This window comes from Ranitomeya variabilis, chromosome 2, assembly GCF_051348905.1.
Source record: "Ranitomeya variabilis isolate aRanVar5 chromosome 2, aRanVar5.hap1, whole genome shotgun sequence".
NCBI lineage: Eukaryota > Metazoa > Chordata > Amphibia > Anura > Dendrobatidae > Ranitomeya > Ranitomeya variabilis.
Window position 1 is genome coordinate 732,612,831 of NC_135233.1, and position 19,679 is coordinate 732,632,509.

General features: G+C 41.8%; 1 protein-coding gene across 1 annotated transcript in view; it reads left to right on the plus strand.

The window, feature by feature from the left end:
- The window catches only part of AK9 (adenylate kinase 9), a 166,724-nt gene that overhangs the window by 49,861 nt on the left and 97,184 nt on the right, over window positions 1–19,679 (plus strand). The window contains exons 6-14 of the mRNA XM_077289565.1: window positions 231–343; window positions 1,292–1,456; window positions 3,557–3,679; window positions 5,256–5,330; window positions 6,884–6,985; window positions 7,882–8,021; window positions 8,104–8,284; window positions 11,569–11,713; window positions 15,052–15,129. Coding sequence (XP_077145680.1) covers window positions 231–343; window positions 1,292–1,456; window positions 3,557–3,679; window positions 5,256–5,330; window positions 6,884–6,985; window positions 7,882–8,021; window positions 8,104–8,284; window positions 11,569–11,713; window positions 15,052–15,129 — 1,122 coding nt within the window. The remainder of the gene's footprint in view (window positions 1–230; window positions 344–1,291; window positions 1,457–3,556; window positions 3,680–5,255; window positions 5,331–6,883; window positions 6,986–7,881; window positions 8,022–8,103; window positions 8,285–11,568; window positions 11,714–15,051; window positions 15,130–19,679) is intronic.

The window sequence follows — 19,679 nt, forward strand, 5'->3', positions numbered from 1 at the left end:
TGCAGTAAAAAATGGGGGTCCAGAGATTTATCAGTGCCCTGACCTCTTAGTAATCAGTATGGTTATCAGCAGTGTATTAGTGAGACAGTAACTCATTTGGACGAGAAGGCCATTTTAATGCTTTTTTAATGCAGATGTGGAGTATCCACATTATTATTTTTAAAGAGATTTAATAATTTACCGTTTAATTAATTAGTTTAGAATCGCTCAAATTTTTATCCACATTTCAGGCTACGTGCTTTGTGGACTACCATCTCTCTCTGAAGAATTCATAAAGATTCCAGAACAGATTGAATTAATAAAGAATTTTAAATTAAAACCTGATGTCATCATCAATATTAAGGTAAAAGACTGGAGAATACTTACATGCAGTTCTGTAATGTTGATTTGCTTTTCACTGACCAGACTTTTTTTTATGATTGTGGTTTGTATAAATGGGATTAGTGTTTATTAGTTCTGAATATTAAAGGGAATCTGTCACCTACTTTTTCACATATAAGCTTCGGCCACCACCATTAGGGGTTTATCTACAGCATTCTGTAATGCTGTAGACGAAGCCCCCGATGTAGCCTGAAAGATGAGAAAAAGAGGTTAGATTATACTCACCCAGGGGCGGTCCGGTGCAATCCGGGTCCGAAGGGCGTCGCAGTCTGGGTCCGGCGCCTCCCATCTTCATGCGATGACGTCCTCTTCCTTGCTTCGTGTCGCGGCTCCTGCCTCATGGTCTGGATCGCACACGCTTGAGATGTAGTCCTGTAGTGTTACTCTTCTGATGATAAAATATTGATTGTATTGAAACTAAAAAACACAGCTTAATGAGTGATACATCCATGTTTAATCAGGCTCTTGTTAAATATCAAAAATCTGCTAACAGGTTCCCTTTAAACATCTTTTAGACTTGTTGAGGCTGGTGTACTTACTTTGAAAACCAAAGCCAGATTGTATAATCCTAAAGTAAGTTGTATAATCCTTAAATCAGTCTGACAGATTTCCAAAGTAAGTATACCCACCTCATTAAGTTGCAGTTATCTATGTAGTTATGTATGCAATCTGTGTTGTGAAATCGAGTTACAGATCAACTATAAATTCAGCTCTGAGGCCTCTAGAAACACTAACGATCTTTTTATTAAATATTTCCCATGTTTTCACATTAAAAAACGAGAACCAAACACCTATCCGCTTTTCACTGTCTTGGTTTTTTTTAACACCCTACCCCAATGTCAAGGCGCACTGTGTCATATTTCAGTACAAAATATTCAATATTTAGGTTTTTTTTATTGTTCAATTATAGTGTCCAGATAAAGACTTGAGTAAAAGACTAAGCGGACTTAAGCAAGATCCAAAGACAGGCAGAGTTTACAAGCGTGAAGAATGGGATCCTGCTCTAAAAGAGAAAAAGAAAGCTCTGGAAGGAGAAGAAGAAGGAGAGGAAGAAGAGGAAGAAGAGCTGGAAGAGGTAACATCATTTTAGTACAACAAATTATGTTACATAATCGTATTTTCTACTGATAACACCTGATTTTATCTATAAAAGGTGAAAGCAAATGGACCGGCCTCAGGGTTGCACATATTGTTTTTGACCTTTTATATTTCAATCACCTAAGTTTTAATGAATTGTGTGGAAGTGTAATTGGCTTGTTTTGTACAATCTAACATATACTGCCTGCTCAAAAAATATGTCGTTTTGGCTTTTTTAAGAATAGAATAGAAATGTAGTTTTTTAAGATGCTGCACGTTTTGTAAGCTAACATTGCCCATATTGTTTGTGAATCATCATATATCTCACCTGAGACTTAACTTTTTGTTTCTTAATCTTAATCCATGCATGGTAATTGTAGCAATTGTAGCAATCTCACATGATTGCGGCCTTCTCAGTGGTCCTTCAACATCTGCCGTTTTGGGGAAATTAATTTGTGCAGATTTGCTTTCATCCCATCCAAAACATTTTTCCCCTAAGGCCTCGTTCACACGTTCAGGATCTAGTCATTATTTTACATCAGTATTTGTTCGCCAAAACCAGGAGTGGGTGATAAATACAGCAGTGGTGACGTGTTTTTAGTTTTCCTTTGATTGTTCCACTCCTGGTTTGGGCTTGCAAATACTGATGTGAAATACTGACCATCAATATTTAATGTGTGCATGTAGTTAAAGGTGATGTCTTGAAATTTTAAATAGTTAAAGTCACACTGTTCTTTGAAAATCAAGCAACTTTGCAATTTACCTCTTATTAAAAATCCTCTCCATTCTCAAGAACGGAGACATTTTTCATTTGATTGGGTACTGCTAATTGCTTTGGTTACTGGCCACTTCTGCAGTCTTTCAGTGGTTCCGGTCACCTAGGCAAGGAGTGAAGCGCTTTCAAGCTCTTCTGCATGCAGCATCGCAAAGTGCACAGTTGAGATCCGCAGCACGACCATGCTACTAGTCTGAACTGTATACACAAAATGAGCAAATACCCTGTAGTAAGTAAATGAATAAGTAGTAATAGTACATTGTAAAATGGACACCAGACAGGTCCTCAAGGAGAGATATGTATCATTGAGGCTGGTAGCCTCGGTGATGTAAGCCCGGAAAAGCAGGCTCCAGCACACATAGTGCTGAGAGAGTGTCAAGGGCTGGGTTTACGAGCAGTCAGCGAGATGGGTGGGACTGGTTGCTCACATATTCCCACCCCGGGGCATGTCATGGCAGATATATTGAAGTTCAGCTGTACCATTAGTGTTGGTGTATGCAAGGTGAAAAGACCTTGGATGTGTGGCTCAGTCTGTGCTAGAGGCTGAGCGAAGGTCTGAGGTTTGAGCCCGTGCTATACATGGACTGTTTAGCTTCCGTTTTGGTTCTGTTATACCCTTTATACCCAGAAGAGGCTGTTTTGTTACACTAGATGGATTATGTGCATTTAATTGACCGCACGTTTGTTTTGAACCCACGACCTGGATACTTGTGTGTGTACCAGCGTCTACCGGAGAGCCGATCCCTTACAATATATAAATAACTTAGGGTCCTTGGTTAACACTGGCAGGTGTGGGACCAGTGTGGACCCCGTCCTGCTCTGCCATTATCCATTCTTACCAAGTGAGGTGCACTACAGGAATTAGATTCCATCCCGAATGGGTGCCCCTCGTGGCTGTGGGATGGCTCTGACACTGTTTTGATCAAAATAGTGTTGACTATATTTTTACATGTACTATTACTATTTATTTACTGATTACAGGGAATTTGTTTATTTTTTTATCTTAGAATATGTCTGTTAAATGGCCACAGTGTGAATGCACACCTATTTATTCACCCATACCAACATATGCTCCAGCTCAATTACTTGGGTTTTGTTATAGTCTGACCTGTCAGTCATGATTACACTGCCTTCCCTTGAAAGCAGGAGGATAAGAGGCAGTGTGCTCCTAGAAATAAATCTTGAGACAACCCTTTTAAGTTATACCACAGTGCCTAATAGTGGTATTCACATTGGTCAGGCAGAATCATTTGTCGTCAGCTGTTTAACATTGCCCACAGGGAAAGCATTAGTGAAAGTTATTAGGTGTTCTGTTCTGTTTAGGAAGAAGAATTTGACAGTTTAAAAGAAGTCTTAAACCAGCTTGTGTGCAGACCTGAAGACTTCCCCGAAAATGCCGACGAGCGCATATGGTTATACAAAGACACCCTTTTGCGGCCCGTAGAGGTGAGACACTCAGTGTTTATGTATTACTAACAACCCCTATGTATTTGAAGTGACTTTATCACCTCGATTTTTTTTCTTCAGAATAGATGCTAAAACAAATCCTATAGTTCTTTTTTCCTGATTGTATTTTCTTTATTCTGTTTTCTATACATAACACATGAGCCATAGGAAATATTAGACTAGAGATATTCATTGACTTCTATGGGAGAGTTGGTGTGCTTTGGGACCTGCGTTATTATGCATTATGCATGGGGAGAGGTGAATGGTGAATCCAGGTTTTACTTTTCAATGTAACTTGTCTATGATGATAATGAGATGAAATCTAAAGGGGCATTTACACCGCGAGGATTGTTAAAACACTTGTTTTGCAATTATTTAGCAGTGTAAACAGGCTGCTGGTCACCTGATGAATGAGCAAAACTCTCATTCATCAGGTAAAGTGATCTTTTATGCAATGTTAAAAATCGTCATTCTCGGTAGTGCATCGTCCTATGTGAACAGGACTCACACTGCCGATACGAATGGCTGCCTGTGCTTACTAAACAATCTAGTATAGACTGCTCAGTGTACTTCTTTTACTTTGTGCTGCCTGTGTAAACAGCTGCCGCTTAGTAAAAGTTTACAGATCGGAGGTTGTAGTGTGTGCCGCCATGTGGTCTGATTTAAATGTACCGTTAGAAGTGATCTCTATACATCAGGAAGTGTCAGCCTATTATGGGTATCAGCTGACTGTAAAAACTGCAAGGTTTCAGGATCTTAATGTATATATTGATGTGAAAAATTAGAGAAATCACCAGAAGTAACAAAAAAAAGTTAAATAAAAGCAATTGGTCATTCAATTTAAAGAGGACCTGTTACTTGCCATATATTTGTAATTTTTTTTGTACCTGGTGTAGATACCACTATTTTCCTGAATCTTGCATTGTTTTCATTTCGTTCCTACTCCTCTTTCCAGAGATATTGTTCTCTCTTCCCTGTACCTAAATCTAGTATTGTTAGACAAGTGGGCGTGATCCTCAACCATTCTATATTGGTTCATTCCTGATGACTGCACCCAGTTGGGTTTCTATACAGGGAAGAGGTGGCACATCTCAGGAATGGAGTGGAACACGTTCTTCAATCTATTTTTTCTTTCCCGTGTGTTTTCTGTTGTTGCTGACAACTAGCTTTTCTTTTCCCTACGAAGTATTAACCTTGTTTCATAAGCAGACTGGGGTGAGAATAGCAGTCACACAAACGCTAGTCACAGGGGTAATGTAATGTTACGTGATTGTAATTATATGTAAATGTCTCATTGTTTGATGTTATATTTCCAAAAATGTCCTCCTGAGTTACTTGCTGAATATGAGAGTCAATTATTTCTTGGATTGTCTCATTGTTTTAAAATGGACCTGATATTCACAGTAAGCGAAAGAAAATGGATGTGCGTACAAATGTGAACTACATGATCTTCGCTGTCAGATGTATAGACTTGAATTATAGATCCTTTAAATTAAAAGAAATTCATTGTTAGGTAGACTAAACGATTTCTAGTACAATTCTGTCCTTTCCACATTTTCTTTGCTGGTTAATCCAGGATCTCATGATTGATCACGACCCCCAGTACCTCATAGAACTTGATGGAAATAAGAAATCCGATGAACTCTTTCTGGTAAGTTCCTCCCATTATATGTTAAATTATACTGTTTGTAAAATTGCAGAAAAAGGGATTTTTCCTTGATTTGTGATCTTTCATCCTCTGTACAAGTAAATAGAGTCATGGCTCTCTGTGGCAGTCAACCTCTTCCACAGCAACTCGCCCAACCAAACTTTTATGGACATTGCTTTATGTACTGGGGCACAGACATTCTAGAAGAGAAATAGGTCTTCCCAAAACTGTTCCCACAAAGATGAAAGCATATATATGGCCAAAATGTCTTGATGTGCTGAAAAATTAAAACTTGTTTCCACTGTAACTAAAAAGCCTAGGCCACTGCTTGAAAAACAACCCCATAGCATTACCCTTCCTCCACCGAACTTTACAGTTGGGATAAAGCAGTCAGGCAGGTAATGTTCTCCTGGTAGTCACCAAACTCAGACTTGTCCATCAGTCTGCCAGATATAGACGCATAGTTTGCCACGCCACATAATATGTTTCCAATGCTTGACTCCAGTGGCGGGGGTGCCTTACATCACGTTTTACTTGGTGGTCTATCCAGCTGCTTGGCTATGGAAACCCATGCTATGAAGCTCCCTGCTCACCGTTTAGTTCTGGTATTAAAGCCATAGGAGGTTTGGAGCTCGGCAGTTCTTGACTCCACAGAACTTTGGTGACTACTACGTGCCTCAGCACTCGGTGACCTCGCTATGGAACTTTCTGTGGTCTGTCACTTCATGGCAGAGTTTCTGAGGTTCCTAAACACTTCCACCTTTACACTGAATAGGCTCCGCACCCTGCTGCTCTTATCTCTCTTGTATGTGCGAGAGTGGAACAGCACGGCAGCTGAGCCTTGTGGTTCACTGTGCGTATGGAGTGCCCTGCCTGCTGAGCCTTGGGGTTCACTGTGCGTATGGAGTGCCCTGCCTGCTGAGCCTTGGGGTTCACTATGCGTATGGAGTGCCCTGCCTGCTGAGCCTTGGGGTTCACTGTGCGTATGGAGTGCCCTGCCTGCTGAGCCTTGGGGTTCACTGTGCGTATGGAGTGCCCTGCCTGCTGAGCCTTGGGGTTCACTGTGCGTATGGAGTGCCCTGCCTGCTGAGCCTTGTGGTTCACTGTGCGTATGGAGTGCCCTGCCTGCTGAGCCTTGGGGTTCACTGTGCGTATGGAGTGCCCTGCCTGCTGAGCCTTGTGGTTCACTGTGCATATGGAGGTCCCTGCCTGCTGAGCCTTGGGGTTCACTAAATTAATTTCTCCCTGTGATCAGACTCGAGTCATAGACATGACAGAGTGAGGAGTTCATGGCTGAGCAGCAGTGTATAATAGACAACTGGGGCCTGCTTCATGCTGAATCGGAGGTGATTTTTAACAACCACTTTGGCAGAACCATTGAGGACCAGCTGAATCCAACCCCGCTGTGACTGCAGGAGGGCCTGGTGGAAAACTGGTGGGGTGCGGCAGAGCAGGAGGGCCCATCAGTGATTAGTGGGGGTGTGATAAATCTAAGTTACTGTATGATTTTATAAGTGTACTAATATAGGTAAAATAATTGTGCTTACTCTCATCAGTCTGTTTTATCTCGGCTGGAGTCTCTGGGACTTCGTCATGGGGCTGTTGTAATGAAACTTTCCAGCTATGAGGAAGAGGAGTCCATGGAAGGCCTGGAAGGTGTAAGTAGCTGAATGTATTTCTGGATGCTACAAAATAAAAAGAAAACACCTTGAACACAGAAAAATGGCAAACATAACTGCTTGGAACAAAGTATAACCAACATACTGAGTCCAAAGCATGATGTAAAGAGACAGGAAATCTAAAACTCAAATGTTTGATATGTGGAAACCTGAAGCAGAGTGATTATAACAGATTCTTTGGGTTTTGCATTCATATTACTGAAAATAAATACATTTCAGCCATTTGTAATAATTATGTTTCAATGGAAATAACTTCCAACCGTTGACACTATATGTCTTGGCATTAGAGTGCTGCTGTGCTTTTTTATACATATTTTGCAGTCACTACAGCTTGCACCTATTCACACTTGAGAGGTGCTGGTTTTTCTGTATATATAGACTTATATGAATGTATGTGTGTCCTCTAGGGAAACCTTGGTGGTCCTACAATTCATTGTTGTAAGTAGTGATGTGACCATTTGGAAAACTGACACATAAAGCCATAAATAGTTGAATAAAGTTGAGATTTTCTAGACGCCATAACATCCTTATAAAACTATCATCAGAATGGACCGGCTGTAATCTGATTTTCCCTATTACTAGTAAGGTCACTTTTCTGTTGAGACAGGTTTTGATAAAAGGCTGAACGTGACTGATGGGATATGACATTTAGCTGCGTTATCCGAAAGTTGGTCTGTGATGTAATAGATCTTGTAGTAAAGCAAAGTGGTCTATGGAAGCTGCGTCACTGTACTCGAGCACTTGTGGAAGGTAGAATAGTAAATTCATTCAGCTATAAATGTAATATTTTTTGTTATTTTATAGAGAACCAAGTGAGGAGGTGTTTGTTTTCTGATTTAATGCTCTAGTAAACAAAATATACTTTTATTTACCAGGATGAATTAATAAGGACACTTTCATCCCACCATATGATTGCGCCAAGATACAGGTGGCGCAGAAGCAGGTGGGGTACTCTGTGTCCTGTGGCTTTGAAAGAGGGATATATTAAGAAAGGATTGGCAGAATTTGCTGTTAGGTATGTTTTTTTGTAGAATTGACACCCAATGATTATATTATTGTATAATTCAGTATGATTTATTTTACGCATTCGTTTTTAGCTTTCTGGATAAAATGTACGTCCTTTCTTCTGAAGAATCATTGATAACGTTTATGCAGAATCCTCGGCCATACCTTCTTCCTCCGATGCCACTACCTCCCTGCAAGGTGGCAGTTTTGGGGCCAAAATCCTCAGGAAAGACAACAGTCTGTAACCTAATAGCCAACAAATACTCAGGAAAGGTAACTGAATGCCATCATTGTTACAGAACAGTACTATTGGGAGCAAATATCTCCTTCTTTAAAGTGTACCTCCACCTTCGCGCAAAAACAATAGTAGTGCAGGGCTCTGCACTTTTATCATTTTCAATATTACTTTATTACACGTTTTTGCTGATAATAGCAGATTGAAATCTGTGTTGCGGTCGCACTAAACTAGGTGGCTTCCTGCTAATCGCTCTTAGCTACCATCCTCAGTACGAGCACTGTAAATCTCTATGATGCTCGCTCCCTCACTGAAGACAGTAGCCTAGCAGCAGGAGAAAAATGTTGCTTGGTTTATGCGGTTATCATCAAAAACCATTAATAGTGAAAGGGTAAGCAAAAGTTTAATTCAAAGTGACACTCAAGACTCCCCCTCATTAAGGTTCATTAACCAGAGTATATGTGCATCACTTTCTGGATAATCAGCTTTTTCTATCTGATGCTTTAGTAGTCTGTACTTTATAGTCATTGTGCTGACCTCATGGACTGACTCCCCGGAGATATTGGGATAGGCTTGTGTTTATATACAGCAGCCAATCTGAGGGGGCTGAGCTGAAGGAAGGAGGGAGAGAGCCAATGATGAATCAGGAGGTGTGACTTAGTCTTAGACAACTACCTTAGACTCCCTTTAGACACCTTGGAAACTGTAGTCACAGGTTTCAGCTCTTCCGTAACGAAGCTGAGCTATAAAGCAGCAACAACGAGCAAAATGAATAGCAAGTAATCATCTCCTTACCGTGTCCATTTATACATCATGTTCTTTTAAGGGAATCTGTCAGCACATTTGACCTATATAAAGTACTAATATGGGCATACAGGTTATAGACTGCTGAAAAAAGTCTTCCCTGTATGCCTAATATCAGCTGCCTTGTTGTTGGGAATCATCTTTTTTTATGTAAATGACCTCTTCCAGGCTATGGGAAGGATGTTGCCTGAAAGATAACTCTGCCTCCAGAGCTTGTTTTACATAAAAAGGGTGTTACCAGTGTGAGACAAGTACTTGTAGCTGACACTGAGCAGGAGAACTGAAATTTGCATTTTTATAAACAAATTAGCAGCTGCAGCTCTCACAGCTCTGCAACAATATTGCATACTGGCTGCCTGTGAGATGGTAGCTGAAGCTGAGGGGAACCTGAGAGGTGTCAGGTATAATTACACAAAGTTCTGCGGTGAGAGCAGAGAGTGGCCATCACACATCACACTGGTAACTCCTCCTTTTATTTAAATCAAGCTCTGGAGGCAGAGTTCTCTTCCAGGCACCATCTGCCCCAGAGCCTGGAAAAGGTCATTTATATAAAGTGATAAAAGATGATTTCTCACCAACAACACATCTGATATGAGACACACAGGGAGGACTGTTTTCAGCAGTCTATAATCGGTATGGCCATATTAATAGTTTAGGTAGGTCAAATGAAGTGACATAATCCCTTTAAGTCCTGACCTGACAGTCGCTTTAGTCACTAAATAATAGGAATTATTCTTTTCAAAACAAAAAAAGTCTAGCTCCTCAGATATTATTGAAGTGTGTAACTAATGTCAGAATATGGGGAAATAAAAAAAAGTCTGGTAAATGTCCACTGATGTACATGATGTAGAAATTCACTGCATGCTATTTGTAATTACATATTTCCTATTTGTAATTACAGTGGGGCAAAAAAGTATTTAGTCAGTCAGCAATAGTGCAAGTTCCACCACTTAAAAAGATGAGAGGCGTCTGTAATTTACATCATAGGTAGACCTCAACTATGGGAGACAAACTGAGAAAAAAAATCCAGAAAATCACATTGTCTGTTTTTTTAACATTTTATTTTGTTTGTGGGAAAACCCCTTTAATGTGACCGGCTGCCTCTGCCTGTAGACACGTCGCGCATCTGCCGCTGGGATCAGCCGAATGATTCACTGCGCCTATGCGGAATTCGCACAGGCGTAGTATATCAGACCGCCACCATCTTTGTGCAGACATATAGCGGCAGTCACAAAACTGCGCATGCGCTCTTCCTGTACAAAGATGGCGGCAGTCAGTGAATCATTCGCCTGATCCCGGCGGAGGCGTGTTCGCGACAGTGTTCCTCTGGTGGTACCGCGCAAGAGGCTGCGTACAGCGTGTACAGTGTGTGTGGTGCGTACGGCGTATACAGTGTGTGTGTGTGTTGCGTGCGGTGTACACAGTGTGTGAGTGTGTGTGTGGTGCGTACAGCATATTCAGTGTGTATTTGTGTGTGGTTCGCACGGCGTATACAGTGTGTGAGTGTGTGTGTGTGTGTGTGTGTGTGTGTGTGTGTGTGTGTGGGTGGGTGGGTGGTGCGACAGTGTTCCGCTGGTGGTACTGCGCAAGAGGCTGGTATCACGAGCAGTTTTCATATTGGGACACCCATCACTTGGGTGTCCCAATATGGCGGTCGGTAAACTTCCGCCTCTTGGAATTCTGGGATCCGGACACATCTGGACAGAACAGGATGTGAAGACATTACAAGGTAAGCATATATTAAGATAATTATCCATGAATACCAGTGGAAAATCTACAAATTATTATTTACTTTTTGACAAAAAATAGAAAATAAAATGTATAGCATTGATCCTGAATGTACTTGCTAAATATCAAGGTTTTGATTCTTTTGCTTGCCTTATTTTTTTTTTTTTTTTTACTCACTTACTGGTATAGAACGCCATTAATTCCGTAGTGCTATGCATACGTGCTTTGGAGTAATGCATAGTATAGAAGAATAGGAGACAAAAAAGCGCATATAGGGTCTTATCCTCAGGACTGCTCTTAAAGAATTATGAGAGAACTGCTCACCTGATGGTGCAAAGTAAAGGCGTGTAATTTGTCAGCTGCTGCAGATCCACAGGTCGGCGCTGCGACCTCTTAGAGACGTTATAATAGATGAATGTGGATAAAATCTGCGCTGCTGTGACAAATAATGAATCCAGATATAGTTGTAACGATATCTTTGTGTGGAAACTTCCTGAAGAAGAAGCCATGAGCTTCGAAACGCGTTGAATAAACCACCTGAACACCTTACAACTATATCTGGATTCATTATTTGTCACAGCAGCGCAGATTTTATCCACATTCATCTATTGGAGTAATGCATGTAATATTCATTTTGCCTTCTTGACTTTAAAGAGTTGTTCTTGTTTTCTCAAGGAGGCGAGCATTGCTGTCCAGCCTTGCAACATTCTGGGTGCCAGGATTAGGAGATGAACGTCTTCTATGTAATTTAAAAACATCTCATTAATATGTTCTGTATATGTATTTTTAGGTATTTGATATGTCTGTCCTTATTTTACCACATATTGAAGAAGCTAAACAAAATGCCATTGAAAAAGCTTGTGAAGAAGCCACTGAAAAAGCTATAGAAGCTGTGAGACAAAAGTTACAGCAAGAGAAATTATTGAAAGCAGAAGGTATAAGAAAATGTGCCTCACTCCCATCTTAGCCTCTTTCCTTGCCTCCAGTTTTTGTTGCTTTTGGTCTGTTTTTTTACACTTTGATACACTATTGTCCAGTTGGTCATTTTTATGTATGGTTATTTAATTAGGTTTTAATTTTTATTTCATACATCAATAGTACACATTATCACGCTGGTGACTCACACACCCTCTCAGTTCCATTCTACTTATTGCAGTCACCACTCTGATTCCACTTGTGTCAGGCCATCTTCCTGAGTTTTGCCTCTTGCAGCACTTGCCAGCACTGCTGCATCTTTCTCCCATCTAGATATAGGGAGACATGGCCAGTCTCTGCAGGAATTTAACCCTGCTGTGTCCCGCAGATATTGGCTTCCTTGGCCTTTCTGCTGCCAGCAGGGGGTATATTATGCAGCTCCTCCCTCCACTCCTTGCCTGAGCTTTGGTTCTAGTCAGTAGTTGGTTCTAGCTTCTAGTCAAGGTGTGTTCCTGTTTTGTCTCCTGTTACTGACCCTGCTTGTCCACCCTCTCCATCTGATCTCTCCACTCCTGACCTAGGCTTTATATTCTGAACCTGTGATGCCTGCCCCAATCTCAAACTGTCTGACCATGTCTGTCTGTGCCCTCTGTACCCCTTTTACCTGCCTTGACCCCCTTGATCAGCTACTGTAGGTCTTGGCACTGCCCTACCGTGGCACTTTGTGGCTATCCTGGGGCCCAACACTATCCCTCAGAGGCTTTACTGGAGACCGGGTAGCCACTTAGTCACGGTGCTCCAGGGTAAGCCTGGCCAATTGTGCAATGGGTCCACACCCACCGGCATCACACACATTCATTCTCAAACTTCTCTATTCACAGGTGAAATCTGTATTCTGTGAAGACAAATGTTCCCATTACTGAGATAGCAGATGATAGGTGGTACTGACAAGATTCTATGTAGACAGGAGAAGGGAGAAGCTCTGCTTTCAGATCCTAACTCCTGCTTCCACCAGCATAGAATCTCATCAGTACCAACTACCATCTTATATCTAGATCAATGATTTTCAACCAGTGTTCCGCGGCACACTAGTGTGCCGCGACACATGGTCGGGTGTGCCGCGGGGAAAGCTCCCCAAACTATGGTGCCCCCTTTGTTTTGTTCCCCGGCAATGCGCAGTCACGGAATAACATATGCGCGAGCTTTGAACGCTCGCGCGACTTAATGACGTCACCGAGGCCGGCGCATCATCCTGAGAGCGGAGAGACTCTCGCATTTGCCCACCACCAAGGTAATGCCCGCCAATAATCTTTATTTTTTTTTATAATAATCTTTATTTTTATATAGCGCTAACATATTACGCAGCGCTTTACAGTTAGTACACATTATCATCGCTGTCCCCGATGGGGATCACAATCTAATTTCCCTATCAGTATGTCTTTGGAATGTGGGAGGAAACCGGAGTGCCCGGAGGAAACCCACGCAAACACGGAGAGAACATACAAACTCTTTGCAGATGTTGTCCAAGGTCCAACAAAATAACATATGCCTTGCACAGAGAGAGAGAGAGAGAGAGAGAGAGAGAGAGAGAGAGAGAGAGAGAGAGAGAGAGAGAGAAAACGAGAACCGGTGCTCCGCTCCCCTCCGTCGTCCTGTCCGCTCCCCCGTGCTCAGATCCCCCCCTCATACTTACCGGGCCTCCCGGTGTCCGTCCGTCTTCTCCATGGGCGCCGCCATCTTCCAAAATGGCGGGCGCATGCGCAGTGCGCCCACCGAATCTGCCGGCTGGCAGATTCATTCCAGGTATATTTTGATCACTGAGATATAACCTATCACAGTGATCAAAATAAAAAAAATAGTAAATGACCCCCCCCCTTATCACCCCCATAGGTAGGGACAATAATAAAAAAAAAGAAAATATTTTTTTTTATTTTTCCACTAGGGTTAGGGTTAGAACTAGGGTTAGAACTAGGGTTAGGGGTAGGGTTAGGGTTAGGGCATGTGCACAAAAAAAAACTAAAAACAGGGAGAGACTGAGAACTGTTGAGGAAGAGCTTCGTGTGTGTCTTTCCACCATTCCTGCCAGGATATCCCTTTTGTGTTTATCGAAACAGGCCCAGGTTTCACACTGAGTGAGTGTAAATACATTTAGAATCTATATTATTAACTATATGTAGAATATGTACTGTTTTAGTGTCATTTTGTGCCATTTTGGTTGGTGGTGTGCCCCGGGATTTTTTAAGTATAAAAAGTGTGCCGCGGCTCAAAAAAGGTTGAAAATCACTGATCTAGATAATGTAAAAATGTCTTCAGTGAATAGAGAAGTTTGAGAATGAATGATCAGTCCTGGAGGAGAAAGAAGTAGATTTGATTTATCTTGTTACATATATTACAAAGATGCTTATTTTCATGTGTACTATCGATTTATGAAATAAAAAAAATAAAACATGGTTACTCTTTAGGTTTTCTTAAAAAAACACCTGTCACTTAAGAAAAAACAAGCAAACAACAAAAAAAACCAGTACATTGCTTTTATTACTATGTTCTAATTCAATGGACATGTTCAATCTTAGTAATGGCACTGTCTGTATGTACTGAGCGAGCAAGCTGAATGTGAATTTCCCACCATAACTTTCCAGCGGATGTGTAATAAAGAAACTATGGTAATTTCTAAAGTGTCCCTTAATATGTCAGCATAGTTATGAAAACCTAATGCACTATCTGCACTGGTCTCTTATTCCCAAAATAAGGCGTACTTTCCATCCATGAAGGTACTGGACAATGTGAAAATGATAGTTTTTGGATTGGTGTGTTTCTATACAACATGGAACTTGAAATTCTTCTGTCTGAATTGTTTTTTTAAGGATTTGGGAGCTATGTTGAAAAATGTCAGGGAGAGGGCACTGATAGTTTCTTAGATTTGTCAGATCTCAACTAGTGATGAGCGAGCGTGCTCAGATCAGGTGTTATCCAAGCATGCTCGGGTACGAATCGAGCATCTCGGTGTGATCGGATACTATGGTCGAGTCGCTGCGGTGCATGTCTCACAGATGTTCGTCCAGCTGCGACACATGCAAGGATTCCCTAACAAACAGGCCACCACTGCATGTGTTGCCGCTGTCGAACAACCACGAGACATGCACCGCAGCTACTCGAACATAGTATTCGATCACACCGAGATGCTCGATTAGCACCCGAATATGCTTGGATAACACCTGATCCGAGCATGCTAACTCGTCACTAATTTCAACTCAATAAATAGAGTTCAATAATGGAAAAAATTGAAAAACTAAATGGATACAGTCTTTTCATTAATAAAAGTGTAATGTAATGATTATTATTGTCATTCTAATGAAAGAATTTCAGAAAGAAACTGAAAAGGAAGAAGAACTCAAGGAAATATCAAGTGTGGTGGATGAAGACCATAATGAGAAAGGTAAGTGAATTATACAGAATAAATGGGTGTATATTCTTCACGTAACATAATTTAGTTATTTAATTTCATAGTACTAAAACAGCAGTTAATAGAAGTAATGTGTTAAAGGGAATCTGTCACCCCAAAAATCGTATATGAGCTAAGGCCACCGGCATCGTTGGCTTATCTACAACATTCTGTAATGCTGTAGATAAGCCCCCGATGTATCCTGAAAGATAAGAAAAACAAGTTAGATTTTACTCACCCAGGGGCAGTCCGGTGCGGTCCGGTCCGATGGGCATTGCGGTCTGGGTCCGGCGCCTCCTATCTTCATACGATGTCGTTCTCTTCTTGTCTTCCTGCCACGGCTCCGGCGCAGGCGTACTTTATCTGCCCTGTTGAGGGCAGAGTAAAGTACTGCAGTGCGTTGGCGCCGGGCCTCTCGGACCTTTCCTGGCGCCTGCGCACTGCAGTACTTTGCTCTGCCCTCAACAGGGCAGATAAAGTACGCCTGCGTCGGAGCCGCGGCAGGAAGACAAGAAGAGGACATCATCGTATGAAGATAGGAGGCACCGGACCGCAACGCCCATCGGACCGGGACCGCCCTGTTTGAGTATAATAATAACCTGTTTTTCTTGCCTTTTCAGGTTACATCGGGGGCTTATCTACAGCATTACAGAATGCTGTAGATAAGCCAGTGGCCGTAGCTCATATACGGTTTTTGGGGTGACAGATTCCCTTTAATATAGTAAATTTTTTGTCGTCAAACCACCACAACCCCTTTGTATACCAGACCAATGCCCAAACCCCATAACTTCCCTCTCCAAAATCACTGAAGGGGAGCTTGCTCATCTCTCCAAATCACACCTCACCACTTGTGCACTTGACCCCATCCCATCCCATCTCCTCCCCAACCTCATCACCACACTAATCCCATCCCTAACCCATCTCTTCAACCTTTCACTAACTTCTGGTACCTTCCCCACTGCTTTCAAACATGCCACAATCACACCTATCCTCAAAAAGCCATCCCTTGACCCAAGCGCTATGTCCAGCTATCGCCCCATATCTTTGCTCCCATTTGCATCCAAACTCCTTGAGCAGCACGTCCATGCTGAACTTTCCTCTCACTTTGCATCTATCTCTCTGTTTGCCAACCTACATTTTGGCTTCCGTCCCCACCATTCCACTGAGACTCCCCTGACCAAAATTACTAACGACTTACTTACAGCCAAAGATAACAGACAATTCTCTATATTTCTCCTTCTAGACCTGTCCTCTGCCTTCGACACAGTTGACCACTGCCTCCTACTACAGATCCTCTCTTCCTTTGGGGTCAAAGACCTCGCCCTATCTTGGATCTCCTCATACCTTACCAACCGCACATTTAATGTTTCCTATTCCCATACTACCTCTTCATCTCGCCCCCTCTCTGTTGTTGTCCCTCAAGGCTCTGTCCTTGGGCCCTTACTCTTCCCAATCTATACACTTGGCCTGGGACAACTCATAAGGTCCTATGGCTTCCAGTACCATCTATATGCTGATGACACTCCGATCTACCTCTCTGGCCAAGATGTCACCTCTCTGCTCTCCAGAATCCCAGAGTGTCTGTCAGCCATATCCTCCTTCTTCTCCTCTCGCTTCCTCAAGCTCAATGTGTACAAATCTGAACTAATTATCTTTCCTTCATCTCACATATCTTCCCTACCTGATCTATCTATCAAAATAAATGAAATCACACTTTCCCTTGTCCCTAACATCCACTGCCTCGGAGTAACCCTGGACTCTGCCCTGTCCTTCAAACCGCACATCCAAACTCTCGCCACCTCCTGTCGCCGCCAGCACAAAAATATTTCCAGAATCCATCCTTTCCTCAACCCTCACTCTACCAAAATGCTTGTGATAAAACAAATTGCAAAGAATATTCACCTATAAGAATCTATAAAATACCTATAAAATTCCTAATAAAATACTATCCGTGAATTTGGACCGATATAAAAGCACGTGGATAGTCGTGGAAACACCACAGAAAACAACAAAGAAGAAAAACGACCATAAATCCACTAAAATCAATTTTATTAAATTATAATTGTAAGATTTTAAAAGACACAATAAAGAGAAAATTACAGGTTTCAAAATTGTGGGACGCTGTTGAGAATCAATGATTTACATAGCACTGAGAAATAAATATACTTTAAAAGACATATACAAAAAATTCAAAAAAATGCCCAAATAAGTGAAAACATTGTGCAATATCACCGAATATTATGAATAAAAAAAGAAACTATAAAAAGCAAAAATATTTTTGTTTGATAGTAATCCACTAGTGAGTATAAGTAAAAAAAACGTGCAAATATGCAAAAAGAAGAAGGGCATATAAGGTGTGCTGACATATATCCGAATCGGTATATAAAACCGTCAGTGCTGAGTAGTATATGCTGGGCACCCACAATGATAATAGTGCAAATGTTCATAAAAAGTAGTTGAACTTACTGATTACAGTATGTGGCCCAGGATTCCAGGACAGCGTCTACCCCAACGCGCGTTTCGGCGCTATTGCCTTCGTCAGGAGTGCTTGTGCATGCCCTAATCATCTCCCGCCTTGACTACTGCAACATCCTCTTCTTTGGCCTACCTTCTAACATTCTCGCACCCCTCCAGCCCATCCTTGACTCTGCTGCCCGACTAATTAATCTTTCTCCTCGCTACGCTACTGCTTCCCCTCTTTGCAAATCCCTTCACTGGCTCCCAATTTCCCAGCGTATCCAGTTTAAACTACTAACACTGACCTACAAAGCCATTCATAACCTTTCTCCTCCTTATATTTCCAAACTAATCTCTCAATATCTTCCCTCACGTAATCTCCGGTCCTCCCAAGACCTCCTCCTCTCCTCCCCACTTATTCGCTCCTCACACAATCGCCTCCAAGACTTCTCCCGAATATCCCCTATCCTCTGGAATTCTGTGCCCCAACACATCCGGTTATCCACCACATTTGGATCCTTCAAAAGAAACCTGAAAACCCACCTCTTCAAAGAAGCTTACAACCTGTAATGACCACACGGCCACCTCAACACCATCGGAGCTACTGCAACCCCCGACCTACTGTCTCCTTCCCCATAATCCTGTAGAATGTAAGCCCGCAAGGGCAGGGTCCTCGCCCCTCTGTATCAGTCTGTTATTGTTAGTTTTGTTTACTGTAAGTGATATTTGTATTTTGATGTAACCCCGTCTCATGTACAGCACCATGGAATTAATGGTGCTATATAAATAAATAATAATAATAATACATTAATTCAGCATGTTGCAAAAACTTTGGTTGTTGTCCGTGGGTGCTTTAAAGGATAATTGGGATTTACATACTGTAACCTTTCCTTTGTTGTATACTATTCATATGTATGATTTTAAATTCCTGTAGTTTGGCGCTAAACAGCATTAAAGGGAATCAGTCTGCAGGATTTCACCTTCCCAAACTTTTATGTGTGCATGTAGCTCTTTCAATTACAAGTCCATAAATACCTTTATGGTTTGTTCCTCCAGTTCTAAGAAATCAGTGTTTGCTTTGATATGCAAATGAGGCTGTAGGCTTTGATATGCTAATGAGGGCTATGATAGATTTAAAGCCTCTACTACTCCAGCTCTATTCTGCCTCTATCACTCCAGTACTATTCTGTGCCTCTATCACTCCAGGACTATTCTGTGCCTCTATCACTCCAGTACTATTCTGTGCCTCTATCACTCCAGCTCTATTCTGCCTCTATCACTCCAGTACTATTCTGTGCCTCTATCACTCCAGGACTATTCTGTGCCTCTATCACTCCAGTACTATTCTCTGCATCTATCACTCCAGCTCTATTCTGCCTCTATCACTCCATTACTATTCTGTGCCGCTATCACTCCAGGACTATTCTGTGCCTCTATCACTCCAGGACTATTCTGTGCCTCTATCACTCCAGGACTATTCTGTGCCTCTATCACTCCAGGACTATTCTCTGCCTCTATCACTCCAGGACTATTCTCTGCCTCTACCACTCCATCTCTATTCTCTGCCTCTATCACTTCAGGGCTATTCTCTGTCTCTATCACTCCAAGACGAATAGCTGCCTCCTCCTGCTTGGCTGACAGCCTTTATGCCATGTAACTTCAGCAAAGGAGCTATCAGTAAAGCAGAAGGAGGCTGCACTTGACGGGGAATAGAGCTGGCATTATATATCATGTTAACATTTGCACATCAATTAAAAATGCTGATTTCTCAGTAATGGGGGAACAGACTGGCCATTTGAAGTTATAGTTGGACTTTTCCTTGAAACTACATGTGCATATACATAGTTTCATTTGTGAAATCCTGCTAACAGATCCCCTTTAGGGGAAACCTCTGACATTGTACATGCAATCTAATCTGTGGACAGTGTGGTATCGAGAAGGAGAAGCTGAGCAGAATGATGTATAGGGTGGTTGGAAAAGATTCAGTATAACCTGTATTTTATTCATTGAAATCTCTTGTGTTTTATGCATAAGAGTCAGGTGGCTCTTCCTACTCAGTGACTGACATACAAAGTCATTCAGTGCTA